This window comes from Symphalangus syndactylus, chromosome 11, assembly GCF_028878055.3.
Source record: "Symphalangus syndactylus isolate Jambi chromosome 11, NHGRI_mSymSyn1-v2.1_pri, whole genome shotgun sequence".
In the NCBI taxonomy this organism is placed as follows: Eukaryota; Metazoa; Chordata; class Mammalia; order Primates; family Hylobatidae; genus Symphalangus; species Symphalangus syndactylus.
Genome location: NC_072433.2, coordinates 37,292,097 through 37,310,314, shown reverse-complemented (window position 1 = coordinate 37,310,314; position 18,218 = coordinate 37,292,097). Strand labels below are relative to the sequence as shown.

Genomic DNA, 18,218 nt, shown 5'->3' with positions numbered 1-18,218 from the left:
GGAATAGAAATGGGGAGTGGGAATTAAAGAAAATGAATGAGAGAGGGACTTTGTATGGATCAATGATAATAACTCAATCCTCTATTTGACAAAGAAGAAGGAGAAGGAAGAGGAAGAAAAAGAAAGTGGGATAAAGGATCAGAAAGGGAGGAAAATAGAAAAAATTAGAGTATGACTCCAGGGTAGACCTGTTTTGTTGTCACTGGGTTGGTTGGTTGGTTTGTCTGTTGTATTTTTCATATGTTTCGCCATGTTGGCCAGGCTGGTCTCGAACTCCTAGCCTGAAGTGATCAACCCGCCTCAGCCTCCCAGAGCGCCGGGACTACAGGCGTGAGCCACCACGTCCAGCCCCCACATTGCTTCTGGCCTCCGTGGTAGACCTCCCAGACGGGATGGTCAGGCAGAGGCGCTCTCCACATCCCAGATGGGGCAGCCGGGCAGAGGCGCTCCTCACTTCCCAGACGGGGCGGCCGGGCAGAGGCGCTCCTCACTTCTTCCCAGACAGGGCGGCCGGGCAGAGACGCTCCTCACTTCTGCCCAGACGGGGCGCCCGGGCAGAGGCGCTCCTCACTTCTTCCCAGATGGGGCGGCCAGGCAGAGGCGCTCCTCACTTCCCAGACGATGGGTGGCCGGGCAGAGGCACTCCTCACTTCCCAGACGGGGCGGCCGGGCAGAGGCGCTCCTCACTTCCCAGACTGGGCAGCCGGGCAGAGACGCTCCTCACTTCCCAGAAGGGGCGGCCGAGAAGAGGCGCTACTCACTTCCCAGACGATGGGTAGCCGGGCAGAGGCGCTCCTCACTTCCCAGAGGGGGCGGCCGGGCAGAGGCGCTCCTCACTTCCCAGACGATGGGTGGCCGGGCAGAGGCGCTCCTCACTTCCCAGAGGATGGGTGGCCGGGCAGAGGCGCTCCTCACTTCCCAGACGATGGGTGGCCGGGCAGAGGCGCTCCTCACTTCCCAGACGGGGCGGCCGGGCAAGACGCGCTCCTCACTTCCCACACGGGGCGGCAGGGCAGAGACGCTCCCCACCTCCCAGACGGGGCGGCGGTCGGGCAGGGGCTGCAATCCCAGCACCCTGGGAGGCCAAGACAGGCGGCTGGGAGGCGGAGGCTGCAGCAAGCCAAGACCACGCCACCGCCCTCCAGCCCGGGCAACACCGAGCACCGAGTGAGCGAGACTCCGTCTGCAGTCCCAGCACCTCGGGAGGCAGAGGCGGGCAGAGCACTGGGGGTCAGGAGCTGCAGACCAGCCTGGCCGACATGGCGAAAGCGCGCCTCCAGCCAAAGGAGAAAAAGCAGGCAGCGGTGGTGGCGCGTGCCGGCAATTCCAGGCAGTCCGCAGGCCAGGGCAGGAGAATCATGGGAGCCGGAGGCAGGGGGTCTGCAGTGAGCCGAGTAGATTCCAACGTGGGCCACAGAAGGGAAAGAAACGAAAGAAGGAAGGAAGGAAGGAAGGAAGGAAGGAAGGAAGGAAGGAAGGAAGGAAGGAAGGAGGGAGGGAGGGAGGGAGGGAGGGAGGGAGGGAGGGCGGGCGGGCGGGCGGGCAGGCAGGCAGGCTAAAGCAACATTTTTTAAAAATCTAAGCAAAGGGAAAACCCAAATGACAAACTCCGGAAAACATATTTGCAACTCATATCACACATAAGAGATTAATATACCCACTATGGTTTGGATATGGTTCGTCCCCGCCAAAACTCATGTTGAAGTTGAAATGCCAGCACAGCAGTGTTGGGAGGTGGGCCTAGTAGGGGGTGTTTGGGTCATGGGGGCAGATCCCTCATGAATAGATTAATGCCATTAATGCCATCTCTCAGGAGTGAGTTCTCGCTCATGCAGGAATGAAGTAGTTCTCAAAAGAGCAGGTTGTTATAAAGCAAGGGCACCCCTCAGGCTTTGCCTCTTCACACATGTCCCCTTCTCCTTTGACCTTTTCTGCCATGTTTTGACTTCACACATGGCCCTCAACAGAAGTCAAGCGTATGCCAGTGCCATGTTTCTTGTAATTCCCAGCCTGCAGACCCATAAGCTAAATCAATCAACTTCCTTTCTTTATAAATTACCCATTCTCAGGTATTCTGTTATAGAGGCACAAAATGGACTAAAACAGTATCTGATATGTAAACAGACAAATAGTTCACACAAAAAAGAAATGCAAATGGCCCTTAATTAAAACAATGAAAAATGCCCAATACTGAACATAATAAATGGCTCCTACAACTCAACAGCAAAAAAAAAAAAAAACACTAGTAATCCAATTAAAAAATGAGCTAGGGACTTAAAAAGAAATTCTCCAAACAAGAAAAACAAATCACCGACAGGTATATAAAAAGACGCTTAATGCCACTAGTCATCAGGTAAATGCAAATCAAAACCACAATGAAGTATCATTTCACCTCTGTCAGGATGACAATTATCAAAAAAAAGACAACAAGTGTTGGCAAGGATATAGAGAAATTGGAACCCTTGTACACTGTTGATTAGAATGCAAAATGGTGCAGCCACTATGGAAAACAATTTGCAAGTTCCTCAAAAAATTAAAAATAGAACTACCATATGATCTAGCAATCTCACTTCTGGGTATTTATCCAAACAAACTGAAGACAAGACCCTGAAGACCTATTAGCACTCCCACATTCATCACCACACTATTTACAATAACCAAGATGTGGAAAAAACATAAATGTTCATCAACAGGTGAATAAAGAAAATTTAGTACATATAAACAATGGAACACTATTCAGTCTTAAAAGAGAGGGAAATTCTGCAATATGTGACAACATGGATGAACTCTGAGGATGTTACACTGAGTGAAATAAGCCAGTCACAGAAGGACAAATATATGACTATATTTGCATGGAGTATCTAAAACAGTCAAATTCATAAAATCAAAGGGTAGAATGATAGTTGAAAGAGGGGAAAAAGAAATGGGAATTTGCTTACCAACAGTTTCAGTTAAGCAAGAAGAATCAGCTCTAAAGATGTGCTATACAACACTGCACCTATAGTCAACGGTAAGGTATTATACACTTAAAAATGTGTTAAGAAGGTAGATCTCATGCTGTGGTCTTACCACAATAAAATAAAATTTAAAAAATAAAAATTAAAACTAAGAGACCGTTTCTCATCCCCTGGAGTATGCCAACACACTCCACTGGCAAGGCTGAAGAGAAACAGGCAATCTCATACATTGCTTATGGGAATACAAAATGATGTAACACCTATGGAGAATTTGACAAGACCTTGCAAAATTCTGTATGCTGTATCATTTACTACAGTAATCCCATTTGTTAAGCCTTTTTCTCAAACTATCCTGGCAAAAATATAAAAAGATTTATGGGGCCGGGCACGGTGGCTCACGCCTGTAATCCCAGCACTTTGGGAGGCCCAGGCGGGCGGATCACGAGGTCAGGAAATCGAGACCACGGTGAAACCCCGTCTCTAGTAAAAATACAAAAAAAAAAATTAGCTGGGAGTGGTGGTGGGTGCCTGTAGTCCCAGCTACTCGGAGAGGCTGAGGCAGGAGAATGGCGTGAACCCGGGAGGCGGAGCTTGCAGTGAGCCGAGATCACGCCACTGCACTCCAGTCTGGGCGACAGAGCAAGACTCCATCTAAAAAAAAAAAAAAAAAAAAAAAAGATTTATGTAACAAAACTATTCATTAAAGCATTATCTACAGTAGCAAAAGAACAATCCAAATAGAGGAAACTGGCTGAAAAACAGCCAGAAAATGGAGTACTATGTAGCTGTAAAGACAAATGAGATGTATTTCTCTATACCATGGTGGAGAAATCTCCAAGATATATTTTAAATGTAAAAAGCAAGGTGGAGGCTGGACACAGTGGCTCACATCTGTAATCTCAGCACTTTGAGAGGCCAAGGTGGGAGGATCAGTAGATCCCATGAGTTCAAGACCAGCCCAAGCAACATGGTGAGACCCTGTCTCTACAAAAAAATAAAAAATTAGCCAGGCTGGTGGCTCATGCCTTTAGTCCCAGCTACTCAGGAGGCTGAGGTGAGATGATCCCTTGAGCCTGGGCGGTTGAAGCTGCAATGAGCTGTGATTGCATCACTACATTCCAGCCTGGGTGACAGAGCAAGACCCTGTCTCAAAAAAAAAAAAAAAAAAAAAAAAGCAAGGTGGAGAAAAAGATGTATACATGACTTAATCTAAGACATGAAGAGGGTTATGTGCGTATATATCTGTGTGTATCTGCGTATATATACTTAAATGTTCAACTGGTTATTTATAGTAAAAGGGAGAGAACAGAATGAAGGTCACAGGAATGGGAAGTTAGACTTTTCTGTGCATGCCTGTCTTATAGATCTAACTTTGGAATCACAAAAAGGTTTTAGTAAATATGTAATAGAATTAAACCAAAAAGGTAAAAATGCCAATCCTCCAAAACTGAGAGCAAATTAAACAATGAACCTAACTCTATATCAAATCTGTGGCATAATCAAAAGAGAAATAATCTCAAATGATTTTAAGATACAGTAATTTGACTGAAACTCCCTGCTGGGATATGCCCTAAAGACACAAAGAATTAACACAAAAAAAATCTTAAACTGTTTTCAGCAATCATATTGTTAATAACAACTTGACTAATATTCTTTAATGTTGTGTCTGTGCTGTAAAATGAAGCAAATAAATAGTTATGTTGATACTGACTGGAGCCATGATATTCCCCCACTTTTTTTTAAGAGATCTTGCTCTGTCATCCCAGGCTGGAGTGCAGTGTCATGATCATAGCTCACTGCAGCCTCAAACTCCTAGGTTCCAGAGATCTTCTTACCTCTGCCTCCTGAGTAACTAGGACTACAGGCATGCACCACCATGCCCAGCTAATTTTTTTTTTTTTTTTTTGCAGAGACTGGGCCTCACTATGTTGCCCAAGCTGGTCTCAAATCCCTGGGCTCATGTGATCCTCCCACCTTGGCCTCACAAAGTGCTGGGATTACAAGTGTAAACTACTATGCCCAGCCTGAAGCCATGATTTTCAATGTGAGAGAGAAGAGACGCAGTAATAAAATCAAAGAGCCTATATTCATAAACTTGAATGGTAAATAGTATGAACTCATATTTTCTCATTGAAAAACAAATTTCCTAGCTCTATCCATTGAAAAGGCCTAAAAACAATAATCAACCCAGTAGCAATGAACATCTTTAGTGGTCAGACCATGATCTCTAAATATCATTTCTCACGTAAAGAACCAGGACTCGAGAGAAATGGCTGGTTCCATATTTAGACTGGGAAATGTACCAGATAAGCCTAAAACATTTCATCATACAAGAAAACAAAGAACCAACCAAATTAATGGGACCATGTCCAAAGGCAACTGTATCCAACCTAAAGAGACTTCCATTGCCCACAGACTGGAAAATCTAGCCATAAAAGGCCGGGCGCAGTAGCTCACGCCTGTAATCCCGGCACTTTGGGAGGCTGAGGCAGGCAGATCATGAGGCCAGGAGATCGAGAGCATTCTGGCTACCACAGTGAAACCCCGTCTCTACTGAAAATACAAAAAATTAGCCAGGCGTGGTGGCGGGCATCTGTAGTCCCAGCTACTTGGGAGGCTAAGGCAGGAGAATGGCGTGAACCCGGGAGGCGGAGGTTGCAGTGAGCTGAGATCGCGCCACTGCACTCCAGCCTGGGCGACAAAGCGAGACTCCGTCTCAAAAAAAAAAAAAAAAAAAAAAAAAATCTAGCCATAAAAAAGAATAATAACTGATATAAATTGAAACACATTAAATATGTTCAAATACATGAGTATATAAGGACTTAAAAATCTCTCTGGTCACCTAGTGCATGCTGGAGACCAACGCATTATTTTAAAGCTGCTAAATAAAGCGGATAAAGACCCTGTCTTTCCTATACAAACTGTAACTCAGGGAACCAAATAATTCATTAATTCATGAGGGAGCATTATTTTTCATAGAAGTATTTCAACTAATATATGAAGAAAAGAATAATAGAATTAGAATATCACTATTTTGCAAACCCCAAAAGAAATAATGAATCTAGGCAATGATCATCAATGGCTGATAATATCATAAAAAGAAACAATCAAAAATTGCATGCTTCCTCATGGAAGTAAACAACACTACTCACGAAGTATTCTTGCCAAAATTTGAAATTAAATCTAATCAAGCCTCCAGATCTACCATTATCCTTCTATACAGGGGACAGAAGAATAATACTGAACATTACCACAAGGACACAACCAGCAAAATCCAAAATGGGACCCCACAGGAGAGGGAGAGAAGAGACTGAGTGGGCAAGCGAAAGTGTGGATTAAAAGATTTCCAACCAAATCCAATGTATGGACTTTGATCTGGATCTTGATTTGAACAAGCCAACTTAAAACAACATGTCCACATTTATAAGACAACTGGGAACATCTAAACAGATGTGGTATTTGTAATAAGCGATTATTGTACATTTTTCTAAGTGTGATATGGCATTGTGGTTTTTATACATACATATGTGTGTATATATACATATATATATGTGTATATATGTGTGTATACATATGTATATATCTATGATACTGAAAGGCCCTTTGTCTAAAATAGTTGTGGCTAGAATTACACAATGTCCAAAATTTGCCTCAAAATTATCTAGTGCCTGGGAGGGAAAGAGGGTGAGTGTAGAGATGAAAAAAGATCAGTCTTTAGTTGGTAACTGTTGAAGTTGGGTGGGTGTTATATATGAAATCATTATATTCGAGTACTTTTGTATGTGTTTGAAATTTTCAACAATACAATTATTTTAAAAACCATTTACCTCTGAGCAAAACCATTATAATTATTTGCCAATAATTCAGGCCTCTCAGGAAAAAACATAAGCAGCACTCTGGGTGAACTCTTGCCCCTAATATATACACATAAATTTCATCTATGATTTGTTAACTATTTTACTGAATTTTTTTCAGTACATTTTATTGGCAAGGTAAATCTGGCATTCTAGCAAGCACCAAGGAAGACCTGTACATATTTAACTTTTGTATTGTAAAGTGTTACATATTCAGAAAAATTCACAGAATATTTAATGAAGTCAAACAAGACATCAGACAGGAAGTTTCCCAATGTGTTTTTTCTGAACATAGTCCCTCCTTCTCCAGGAGAAAATACTATCTTATATGATAATCTCTTCCCTGAATTTATTTATATTTTTATTTATTGCATGTTTCCCAAACTACAGTTTACTCTTTTCTCTAACTATACACATGGATACATTCTTTTAAGTCTGTCTTCAGTGTCCATTATGCTTATCAGATTTTTCCTTGCTCTTATGTGTCATGGAGATTCATGTGCTCTCACTGCTGTGTAGCATTCCATTGTATGAATATATCACAATTCATCCACTGTCACTATACTGTTCATGCTAATTTGGATTGTTTCCACTTTGAGATTTTTATAAACAATGCCTTTACGAATATTCTTATACAAATATCCTGGTTTATAAGCATACATATAACTAAGCTGTAACTTTCCCTAAGCTATAAAACAGGAATAGAATTGCTGGGTCATAGAGGACATGCATTTTCAACTTTACTGATAATCCCAGGTTATTTTCCAAAGTCACTGTAACAACTTATACTTCTACTGGTAACATCTGAGAGTTGCTATTCCACACTGCTCACATTTTTAACATTGCACCTGTACTAACCATGACAAATACTCACATGTCCCTCATCAGACGAGCATCCTCAGCTCCAACCAGCAAACTTCGGATCAAATTAGAATGATCAGCCATGTCAGCACTGAGCTTCTGATGCACTGAATGATATTCATCCACCTGGAGACCATGAACACTCAGGAATGAAAAAGGCCTCACAAACTTCTTGAACCCAGACAAATGAAAAGACACTATTTACCAGATACAGAGACCCCCTTCTTTCCCCTGTTCACTTATACCAATTAAGCTACTTCCCGTTATTTCATCTCTTTCTCAACAAGTTAACTCATCTGTGCTGCCTCCAATTTCAACAGGACACTCCATGTGAATCTTCCCCATGCTTTAGCACCAGGAGCCCCCACAATACACATTAATATTTTAGGGATTTGCAGTAGGAATATTGCATACTTTGGGGCCAATCACAATCCTCTTTATTTTGCTCTTTTATCTTGAATTTGGGTTTTCGGAAAGACCTAAACTGAAGACCAAAGCAGATACTACAAATAAGATGAAGGGCTAACAGAGGAAAATGTTAATATTTAAATGCATCACCTTAAACCAAAGCAAGCAAGCATGGTGCTCAAGAGCTAAACACTTCCTTTTATAAAATAAATCCTTAAGTAGTAAACTCTCCAATACTAGTTCAATTTTTACTTCAAGAATTGCAAAAATTCTTGAAAACATCATTATAAGTACATCTGTAGTATCATTAATTTCCTCAAATATTATTAGACTACCACATTCTCACAAATGCATCTACCGCATTCCCTCACCTTAACTAGCACCTTTCGTAATTCCTCAAAATAGACAGGAAAATCCGCTTCTACTTGAAGGTCTTCAATAGCAAAAAATGATGCCATTGACTGGATGATATCACCAGCCAAATCGATATCATCAGTATTTATAGTAATCTACCCAGAGAAAAAAGAGACAAGTTTAGCATCCTCAGATATTAGACAAACTTAGCTAAAATAGTACCTGAATTTCCCCATACTCAGCAAAATTATTGTGCATATATTTATATGCAGTGTTGAAAAAGGAAAGTTTAGCTCTCAAAGAAATTACAAACTGCATTATTTCCAGCAGCTAGCTAAAAGGTAAATCCTCTAGCCTCAGAAATTAAATGACAAAATCATCCAAACATTGAAAATGTTTTTGTTGACCTCTGTATTCCCAATTCTTCCCAAATTAGACAAGGAAGAGATGAAGGGAAGGAGGCAGAAAACATCTATTCCAGATTATACCCCAGTGTCTAAGATGGTAACACTAACAGATTAAGTTAAACCATGTGAAAAAAATAAAACAAAACATGTGGTTTTATGACCCTGACATTGATGTCCCCCACCTCACTTTGGACTGAATGGTAAACACCACATGAGAAATCTATGCCCCTCTCATTCCATGGTCTAAGTGTTTGAATAAATAAATTTAAAAAAGAAATCTATGCCCCATGATATTAAACATTACCTCTCCACTAAGTTTTATTTTTATATGCAGGTGGCCACCATTCCGTAAAGATGTGAAACACACTTGAAATGGAGCATTCTGAATGTGAGTGTCTTCTGGTAACAGAAAGTTCTGACTGAGCCATACAACAACCTTGAAAATGAACACAATGAAATGACCTCCATTTTTAAGGTACAGACATTTTTTTGTGTGTGTGTGCCTCTAGATATGAAGGTACAGCCATTCTTGAGGGAAGAGTTCTCCTTCTTTCTAGTTTTACTGCTTTGTTGAGAAAAAAAAAAAAGAATTATACTTCACCCCACACCAAGAAAATACTAAAACACTAGTCACACTCCCTTTTCTCACCTCATTTATGCTCTTAAGTAACATTCATAATTATGCCTGGCCCCACAGCAGACATGATTTCATAGCATCTTCTACTTAGAAATAGTCTTATATGCAATGTACAAATGATTCAGGTATGATGCTGATTCTGTTACACAACAGCTCTTCTGTGGGTATAACCTGGACAATGTAGTGTGCTTAAAACCATTCCATTCTATTCTTTAAGAAATGCAAAATGAAGTATACATGGGCAAACACCACAGATATATCCACACAATAAGGAAAATACAAGTTTTAATATTAATAGCAGTAACACCATGCAGTGGCTTGCAACACAGGTTCCACATGAGAACCACCCATGAGGCCTTCTGGAAGGGCCCACCTATAGAGTTTGTGGTTCCACAGGCCAGGCAGGGGACTGAGAATCTACATGATTAAAAAGTCCCACCAAGAATTCCAAAGCCCAGCCAAGGTTAAAGTCCACTGGTATTAGTCCTTTCAAATGTACAAGGTGCTACTCTTACACCAATCATGTAATCCTCGGGCCCCCCCAATAAGGTGGGTAAGATTATCCTCACCTATAGATAAGAAAACTGAGGCTCACACTGGTGAGGGGAATTCCTCAAGATCACTAAGAATTTAATGAGTTAACGTAGCACTTAAAGCCAAAAACGTTCTTAGCTCCAAGTCCCACTCTCTTCATCTTGCTGCAGGTTCCTCTTGAAATACTACACCAGGACAACCACACTAAGACCATAATGGAAAGAGAGGAATTAAACACTGGTAAGAATTCACCAATATCTGAGGATTGCTCAGATGCTTTTTCAAAGTGAGAGAAGGTATTTTAGCAATATTTTTATTACAGGTTACAAGCCACCCCCAAGTTAGAGAATTCTTTCATATCATATTTACTGCTACCAATATAACACGTTCATGTGATTTTCCCTTTCTATGAAATAACACCTAAAGGATTCTACCGTGTAAAAGCATTGAAAGAGAAAAGCGAGATACTCACCCTCTGTGCCCGTTCTGCAATGGTAAAGTTAACATAACTGATTGGTTCACTGGCAGGGTCCAGGCTGGTCAGCGCATACATGGAGAATCGAGGGAGCTGTCTTGTCAATTCAAATACATGAAACTGGGTGCTATGGCCAATCAATGAAACACAAGAGAATTGTTTTGTACAGAATGTTGTTTCAAAATGCAAGGCCCAGAAAAGAAAGCCACTTCTGGGTCATCAATTAATATTTAAGGGTTTCACTTAAGAAGGAACCCCCAAAACACTTGAGGGTTAAAGTACTACAGTAATATATTAGGTTTGGGATTTAGAGACAGCATGAGTCTACATATATACCTGCATGCACTAAAGGTTTAAAATACCATAAAGGGGATGTAAAGTCTCTTATCTTCCACAAATAGAGCAGTTTTTCTTCACTAGCTGAGGTTATGTATGACTGTAATATAAAGGTACATCCTAACTCTTGTAGTTTTAGTGGCCAAAACTACAAATCGACAAATCATCAATTAAACATTTTGTGATTATGAGATCACCTGACTAAAAACAGAAAATAATGATCTTAGCCGGGCGTGGTGGCTCATGCCTGTAATCCCAGCACTTTCGGGAGCCGAGGCGGGTGGATCACCTGAGGTCAGTAGTACAAGACCAGCCTGGTCAACATGGCGAAATCCTGTCTCTACTAAAAATACAAAAATTAGCTGGGCGTGGTGGTGGGCACCTGTGGTCCCAGTACTCAGGAGGCTGAGGCAGGAGAATTGCTTGAACCCAAGACGTAGAGGTTGCAGTGAACCGAGATTGCCCCACTGCACTCCAGCCTGGGCGACAAAGCTAGACTCTGTCTCAAAAAAAAAAAAAAAAAAAAGAACCATCTTAAACTTACATATCAGTTTTTCCATTTTCTTTTTACAGGTTTCAAATTGAGGAAATAAAAGGTCATGAGAAACTTTGGGTAGATAGAACCATTAAATGGTTTCTCAGGCCTCCAAGAATCCACTGGGCATACGGAAAATTTATACATCTTGCCCTCCTCTAAGTGCTGTCCTGAAATGAACTGTGACTTGCAAAGGGTCACCTGCTTCTGTAACCCACAAATGCCTTCAAGTGCAGATCCACAGGGACATCTTTGGGAGGCGCAATAGGGATGCAGATGGAACTGGAGAGGTTGTGAATGCTGGGATGTACCACGTGGCTTTCACCTGTAAAAATTCCCTCTGCAAAAATCAATACTGCTCGGATGATGGTGTCTGTAGGGAAGAGTAAAAACAGTTTAAGAACAACTCCAACTTTGGGAAGCCGAGGTGGGCGGATCACGAGGTCAGGAGAGGTCAAGACCATCTTGGCTAACACGGTGAAACCCTGTCTCTACTAAAAATACAAAAAATTAGCCGGGCGTGGTGGCAGGCACCTGTAGTCCCAGCTACTTGGGAGGCTGAGGCAGGAGAATGGCGTGAACCCAGGAGGCAAAGCTTGCAGTGAGCTGAGACAGAGCAAGACTCTGTCTCAAAAAAAAAAAAAAAAAAAAAGACGACTCCAAGATGGCACAGGTGCCTCTAAATACCAGCTGTGAGTACTGTCTTACCATTGGAAGTGGAAATGCATAATTCTGTATGAGCAGCTTGGGTCTCATTCCTCAGGCAGACTGAGAGCTTGGTGTGGACCCTGGTATTGGCTGGGATTATGCCCCGATGCCCATCGGCCTCATTTGGTGGACTGGCCAATTCAGCCTGCAAAACACCCCATCCATTTCCTACTCAGTCACCAAAACACTGAACTAATATCAATTTTAAATAATATTGCTATTCAGCTTCAAAAGACAGAGCCTCCAGCATCTTATTATTATGGTAATCTGATTCTTTAGAATTCAGAGAACTCACCTCATTAGTGCTCCCTTGCTCTATCTGGCCCTGTGGGAAAATACCCTTGCCTCTTTCTATGGGTATGGTCCACTGTATCCCATCATGACTTTAACATTTTTTAAGTATTGTTCTTTTAAAGTACGCAAACAAATTCCCTTGGTACATCAAATTCAAATACAGTAATGCATTACAGGACAAATTAAAGGAACATTTCAGCCAGTTTGCTTGTACGCACACACACAATTTTTACAGTTGCCAATTTTTAATATATTTGTTTTTGAAAAAGATAAAAGACATTCTGTATTGTTCTTGCCTTTTGTCACTTAGTAAGACAACAGATATCCTTCCATATCAGTCCAAGTATTGATTCCTTGAGCTGCTTAATATTCCTTAGCACATACTCCCTACTGCTGACGAATATCTAAGTTGCTTCCAGCTGTTTTCACTGCTGTAAATAAATTGTGCTGCAGGAAATGTCCTTCAACAATCAGGAAAACATTTCTACAGTTTAACTACCTGGAAATGAAATTTCAAGATGAAAGGGCATATCCCATCTCAATTCTGACACTGGCAAAAAGGCCACACCCTGGCAATGACACACTCATTCTTCCATATTTGCTGATCCTCCCGGTCAGTCTCAACATTTCAGCCTCAACTACCCGGTCACATTAGGACCTACCTTGGCGTTTTCCTCATAGTTACGGAGTTCCAGCAACAGATTCTGCTTCTTCTGACTCAGCTCTCGGAACAGGTCCTGCTCTACGCTGGTGTCCATGAGGTTCCCCCTCATCTCAGTCATGCCAGGCAGGTAGCCCCGGACTGAACAGAAGGAAAAAACCCCAAGTATAACCAGGTATATTTTTAGGTCATCAATTACCTGCTCTTAAAAACAAAAACCTAAGTTCTCCCCAACCTTGGTGAATTTGTTAGAACTACAGGATCTCAGTACAAATACTTCTGGTGAAATTTCCTGATATTTTGACCTCATCAAATGGAAAATGTGACTTAAGGATTTTTCTCATTCCAATTTACTTTCCCCATCCACTGAGCAGCAGATTAACTGTATGTGGCCATCCATCCGGTAATCTCCCTCTACCACACCGGCAATTGCAGAAGAAAAATTGTCCTTAAAGATGACCTCCCCAGTTCGGTCACTTCGAGCATCAACCTACAAATAAAACACAAATTTAAAAGTTGCTTATGCTACATGTTTAAAAACCACAAAATTTAAAAATAAAAATCAGCTTTAAAGGTCATTTAGTCTAGCAGTTTTCAAGAGTATTCTATGAAGCCCTATGACCTCTCAGGAGATACCTATGACTGCTGGGGCCAAGACGGACCCTAAAGAGCCTCAACGAGCTGTGCTTTCTTCTTTTTAAATAAAAGCTGTTTTTCATATTGGCCTTCACACAATGCTTCATTTGAAGAAATGGGTCTGCTAAGAGCCAGTATATATAGTACACACAGCACAGTGCAAAAGGGCATGGGCTTAATGGCCAAACCGCTCAGGGTCAGAATCTAGCTCTGCCACATACTATCCACGGCATCTTGCAAGTTTCTTAACCATTCTGTGCTTGGTCTTTTCATCTGGGGATCAATAACCAGAACATGGAGAAATTAACAGTACTATACCTCATTGGGTATAATTGAGGCCTAATCAAGTTAACATATATCAACAGGGCCTGACACACAGAAGTACGTAATAAATGTTAGCTCTATATAAAAATTGTATCTTTATTATATATAAATGTGTAAAGTATGTTGAATCTGAAGTTCAAAAACTACAGAGTTAGCCCAATCTTCCACCATGCAACCTTTTACAACTACCCTGTTAAGAGTCCCTCTTCCACATAAAAACTATTCAGATACTTTAGAGAGCTCTCCTATCCTCTAAGTCTCCCATTTCCAAGAGAGAGAACAAATAAATAAATGACTGATCGGAAACAAATGCATCTCAAAAGTGATAATAAATGACCATCACTTGAAATGAAGATTATGAGGCCGGGCACAGTGGCTCACACCTGTAATCCCAGCACTTTGCGAGGCCGAGGCAGGCAGATCACGAGGTCAGAAGATCGAGACCATTCTGGCTAACATGGTGAAACCCTGTCTGTACTAAAAATACAAAAAATTAGCTGGGTGTGGTGGTACGCACCTGTAGTCCCAGCTACTAGGGAGGCTGAGGCAGGAGAACCGCTTGAACCCGGGAGGTGGAGGTTGCAGTGAGCCGAGATCACGCCACTGCACTCCAGCCTGGGTGACAGAGCGAGACTCCGTCTCAAAAAAAAAATGATTATGTTCCAGGCAAGGACACAGGTATTATCAACAAAAGGCTAGCTACAGAAAATCTAGCAGAGCACTCATTTCGATGACCAATGCTACTCACTATTTTTCTCTTTTCATAAACAATCTTCTGGGCAAAACTTTGCAACCAAAACATAAAGTAATTTAGGTTACAGCCTACCCCTTGTCTACAGTACATCACTGTCAAGTACTCATGCTATTAATAACATCATGGAAGCCTGAAAATTATGAATGCTAAAGCCTGTGAAAGAACGAATGACCTGTATTTTTAACAAAGCACATTAACGTAGCCCTCTAACTCAGACTGACCTGAACTTGCTTCTTTCTAGTTAAAGCCTAGCTACCTAATGGCTTCTACCACAGCATTTCCACAATATTTAGCAAATAAGAAGGCTCATTTGCTAACTAAGAAGCAGGACTACAAATTAATATTTCTGTAGGTATTCTGATCTTTTGCTTAATCCAACTGGGAGGTTTTACCCTGAAAGGAAAGGATAGCCCTCCAACTCATCAAATGACATACAAAAGACAAAGTTAATTGTCTAGCAGCATTTATTTAGTATTTTCACACCTGTATTCACAAGTTGGATCTGTATATTTCCTTTTTGTATATTTCTGTTAAATGTAGATAATCGGTTTTTCCACTTATATAATTTTCTTATCTTTTTCATGCTCAGGAACAGATTACATAATAGAAATTCCTTAAAATTTCAAAAGCATTTAACTATAAAAACATCTAGGTCAAGAATTATATTTCAAGGTAACCTGACAAGTTTTCAAGTCTAGTAGTTTTCTAATTCTTAAGTCAGTCATAATAATTTATATTCCCTCAAAATATGATCCACTGCTATGATCTGAATGTTTGTGCCTCCACAAATTCCTATGTTGAATGCTATTAGCCAAGGTGATGAATGGTATTGGCAAGTAGAGCCTGTGAGAGGTGATTAGGTCATAAGGGCAGAGCCCCCATGAACAGGATTAGTGCCCTATAAAAGAAGGCCCAGAGAGATCCCTTGCCCCTTCCACCCTGTAAGGCTCCTATGAGGAAGTGGTCCCTCACCAGACACTGAATCTGCCAACACCTTGACAGGGGGCTTCCCAGCCTCCAAAACTATAAGAAATAAATTTCTGTTGTTTATAAGCCACCCACCCTACGGTATTTTGTTATAGCAGCCCAAACCAACTAAGACATCCATTTCACAGATTTTCATATTTCTTAATAAGCAACTATACAGTCTTATAATTTTTAGTACCCATACTAATGACAAAACTAAGTGGAGAAGCAGAAACCAACATAACAGCTTTTTAGAATCTGTTCTTCACATAACACCAAAGGAATGCCTGCAAGGTGCTAGAGAAAAGTAAAGATAAATCAAAGAAGAAAAGATAAGAATTTGCTGATCCCCTTCAGGCAATCCAACACTGACAGACAAGAAAGCGAGGGCAAATGGTATCCATGGAGATCTGGCAGCTACCTAGGCAGCTTCTAAGAAGACAATCCTGACTTGCCAAAAGACTGTAAAAAATTCTGATTTGAAGTTAAAAGAGGAAAGCAAGCAAAAGGATTTTATTTTAAAGTTACAGCTCAGAAAACAATATGCTAACATGATTCTTCCCATTAGTGCTAAGTTTTCAGGCAGTTTTGAAGATTTATTAGAAAAGAGCTATTCAAACAATTCCTTAAAACTCCTTTTTTACTGTTCTACTACCTAGAATAAATCTGGCTGATGGATCCTCAGCACTTCAAATAAGAGATTTAGAAAGAATCTCCCCGAAGATTTCCCCCAAACACCACTTATAAGACTTACACTCTCTCACTGCGCAGCTCTTGACAATGATAGCAGGAATAATGTGTCAAGATTATTAGGTTCAATGTCAAAACACTGCCAAGGAACGAACTGAAGTTTACATCCCAATGTTACTGTTCTAAGTCCTACAGCCAATACACCTTGGACAATTGCTACTCTGAATTATACCTGAACTTTGCTATTCAAACTTACCTTCCCATTGGACCAACCAGTTATCAGTTCATTCACTCCATCAGAATTAAGGTCAAAAGCATGAATGCTCATGGCATGATTTTTCGACTGAAAAAGAATTTTAATAATTAGCACAGAAGTCTCCCAATAAGTATCAAGTACCTGAATATCAAAGGCTAAATTATACTAACTTTAATTCTCCAGTATCGGGCTGTTTTGTCATAAACTCCAACTGTGCCATTAGAAAGGGCATAACCAAATCGACTGCCATACATGGGACAAAGTGAGGTGACTGTCTGCAAAACAATCCACAAAAACACAGTATCTTTTCATTAAGGCTCGGTTTACTGTCAAGTACGGCTTTATAAGACTTCACACTCCTTGTTACAACTACGTTAAAATTAGATTTAAAAGCGCTTCCAATCCATTAGTGGGGAATGTATTCCTCTTCTCTACGATACATGTCATCTACTTCAGAGTTGTATAATCAGATTTAAATAAACTCACAGAGTTTGGTGTTTTAAAGCAACCTTATGTGGCAAGTTTCAGAAAATTATTTTTAAAAAACACATGAAAACTGAAGGACTAAGGAAGAAATAGCTACACAAGATCGAGAATATGCATATACAATAGATATTATATATGTTCACCCAAGAGGCTTTAATGATTATTACTTAACTTATAACATCCTACAGTCTCAATTTTTAAAAGACTTATAACAATCCACAATTGAATATCTTACTTCATGTATACACTTTTCTTTCTATGACATAATTTGTTTGCTAGAGGTAAAAGAAAGAACACATAATCCTTTGAAAAGTAAAAACCCAGGCCCATGGATTTGTGTAGTATATAACAATATACAGAATGCATATACGATACAGAAATATTTATAGGACTGTTCAAGGATTCGACATCCTTAAAAGGATAAAATTTTAGGTACTGAACAAAACTTTCCTTTAAAGTTAAAACCAAAGCTTAATGATATCCATGATCCTGCAGATCTACTTTCTAATTCTGCTCCTAATACAAGAGATATTAAGAAATAAATTGTATAAAGCAGAGAATAGTTATATAATTTCCTTTACACCTACAGCTTTTCTACAAAACCACCCACTTCACTTAACTATGAATACAAAGTGCTGTGTAGGATTCCAGAATTATTTAGCTCAAGGCATTCTTCTGACAATACTTCATACTGTTCAACTGCCAAATGAATCATGATTTTGCTGATCTGGGAAAAGATATTTGAACTAGGAGCAAAACCCAACAAAGAGAACAGGAAAATGGCCCTGCAAATGAACAATGTTATGAAGTCTATATTTTCATAAATTCAGCCCCAGATCCCCGAGCTCCTTTACTGCTTCCTTAGTTCACCAGTTTCTTCCTTTTGTGGACTAGAAGATCAAGAAGTCACCTCAAATCCCTAACTCTATTCCAGGTTCTTGTCCTCTTTTCTAGGATTTAGGAAAGAGATGTTTCAAAGAATTCAGTCTCCTCAAATCTAATATTAACAAGCAATAAAAATCCAACAAAATCTGAATGATTCCCACCAAAGGAGAAAAGATTTACCACAAATTAGAATGAAAGGG

The 18,218-nt window shown here is 40.5% G+C and overlaps 1 protein-coding gene across 3 annotated transcripts in view; it reads right to left on the bottom strand.

Annotated features, from left to right (window-relative positions):
• BBS2 (Bardet-Biedl syndrome 2) overlaps nucleotides 1–18,218 on the bottom strand; it is a 42,175-nt gene that overhangs the window by 10,193 nt on the left and 13,764 nt on the right. For 2 of the 3 annotated variants that reach the window (XM_055233134.2, XM_055233135.2), the window contains exons 6-15: nucleotides 16,818–16,922; nucleotides 16,648–16,734; nucleotides 13,376–13,511; nucleotides 13,023–13,162; nucleotides 12,067–12,211; nucleotides 11,560–11,731; nucleotides 10,485–10,614; nucleotides 9,146–9,277; nucleotides 8,452–8,589; nucleotides 7,686–7,798 (exon numbers count right to left, since the gene is read on the bottom strand). In XM_055233134.2, coding sequence (XP_055089109.1) covers nucleotides 7,686–7,798; nucleotides 8,452–8,589; nucleotides 9,146–9,277; nucleotides 10,485–10,614; nucleotides 11,560–11,731; nucleotides 12,067–12,211; nucleotides 13,023–13,162; nucleotides 13,376–13,511; nucleotides 16,648–16,734; nucleotides 16,818–16,922 — 1,298 coding nt within the window. The remainder of the gene's footprint in view (nucleotides 1–7,685; nucleotides 7,799–8,451; nucleotides 8,590–9,145; nucleotides 9,278–10,484; nucleotides 10,615–11,559; nucleotides 11,732–12,066; nucleotides 12,212–13,022; nucleotides 13,163–13,375; nucleotides 13,512–16,647; nucleotides 16,735–16,817; nucleotides 16,923–18,218) is intronic. The other variant, XM_063611879.1, reaches the window with a different exon arrangement.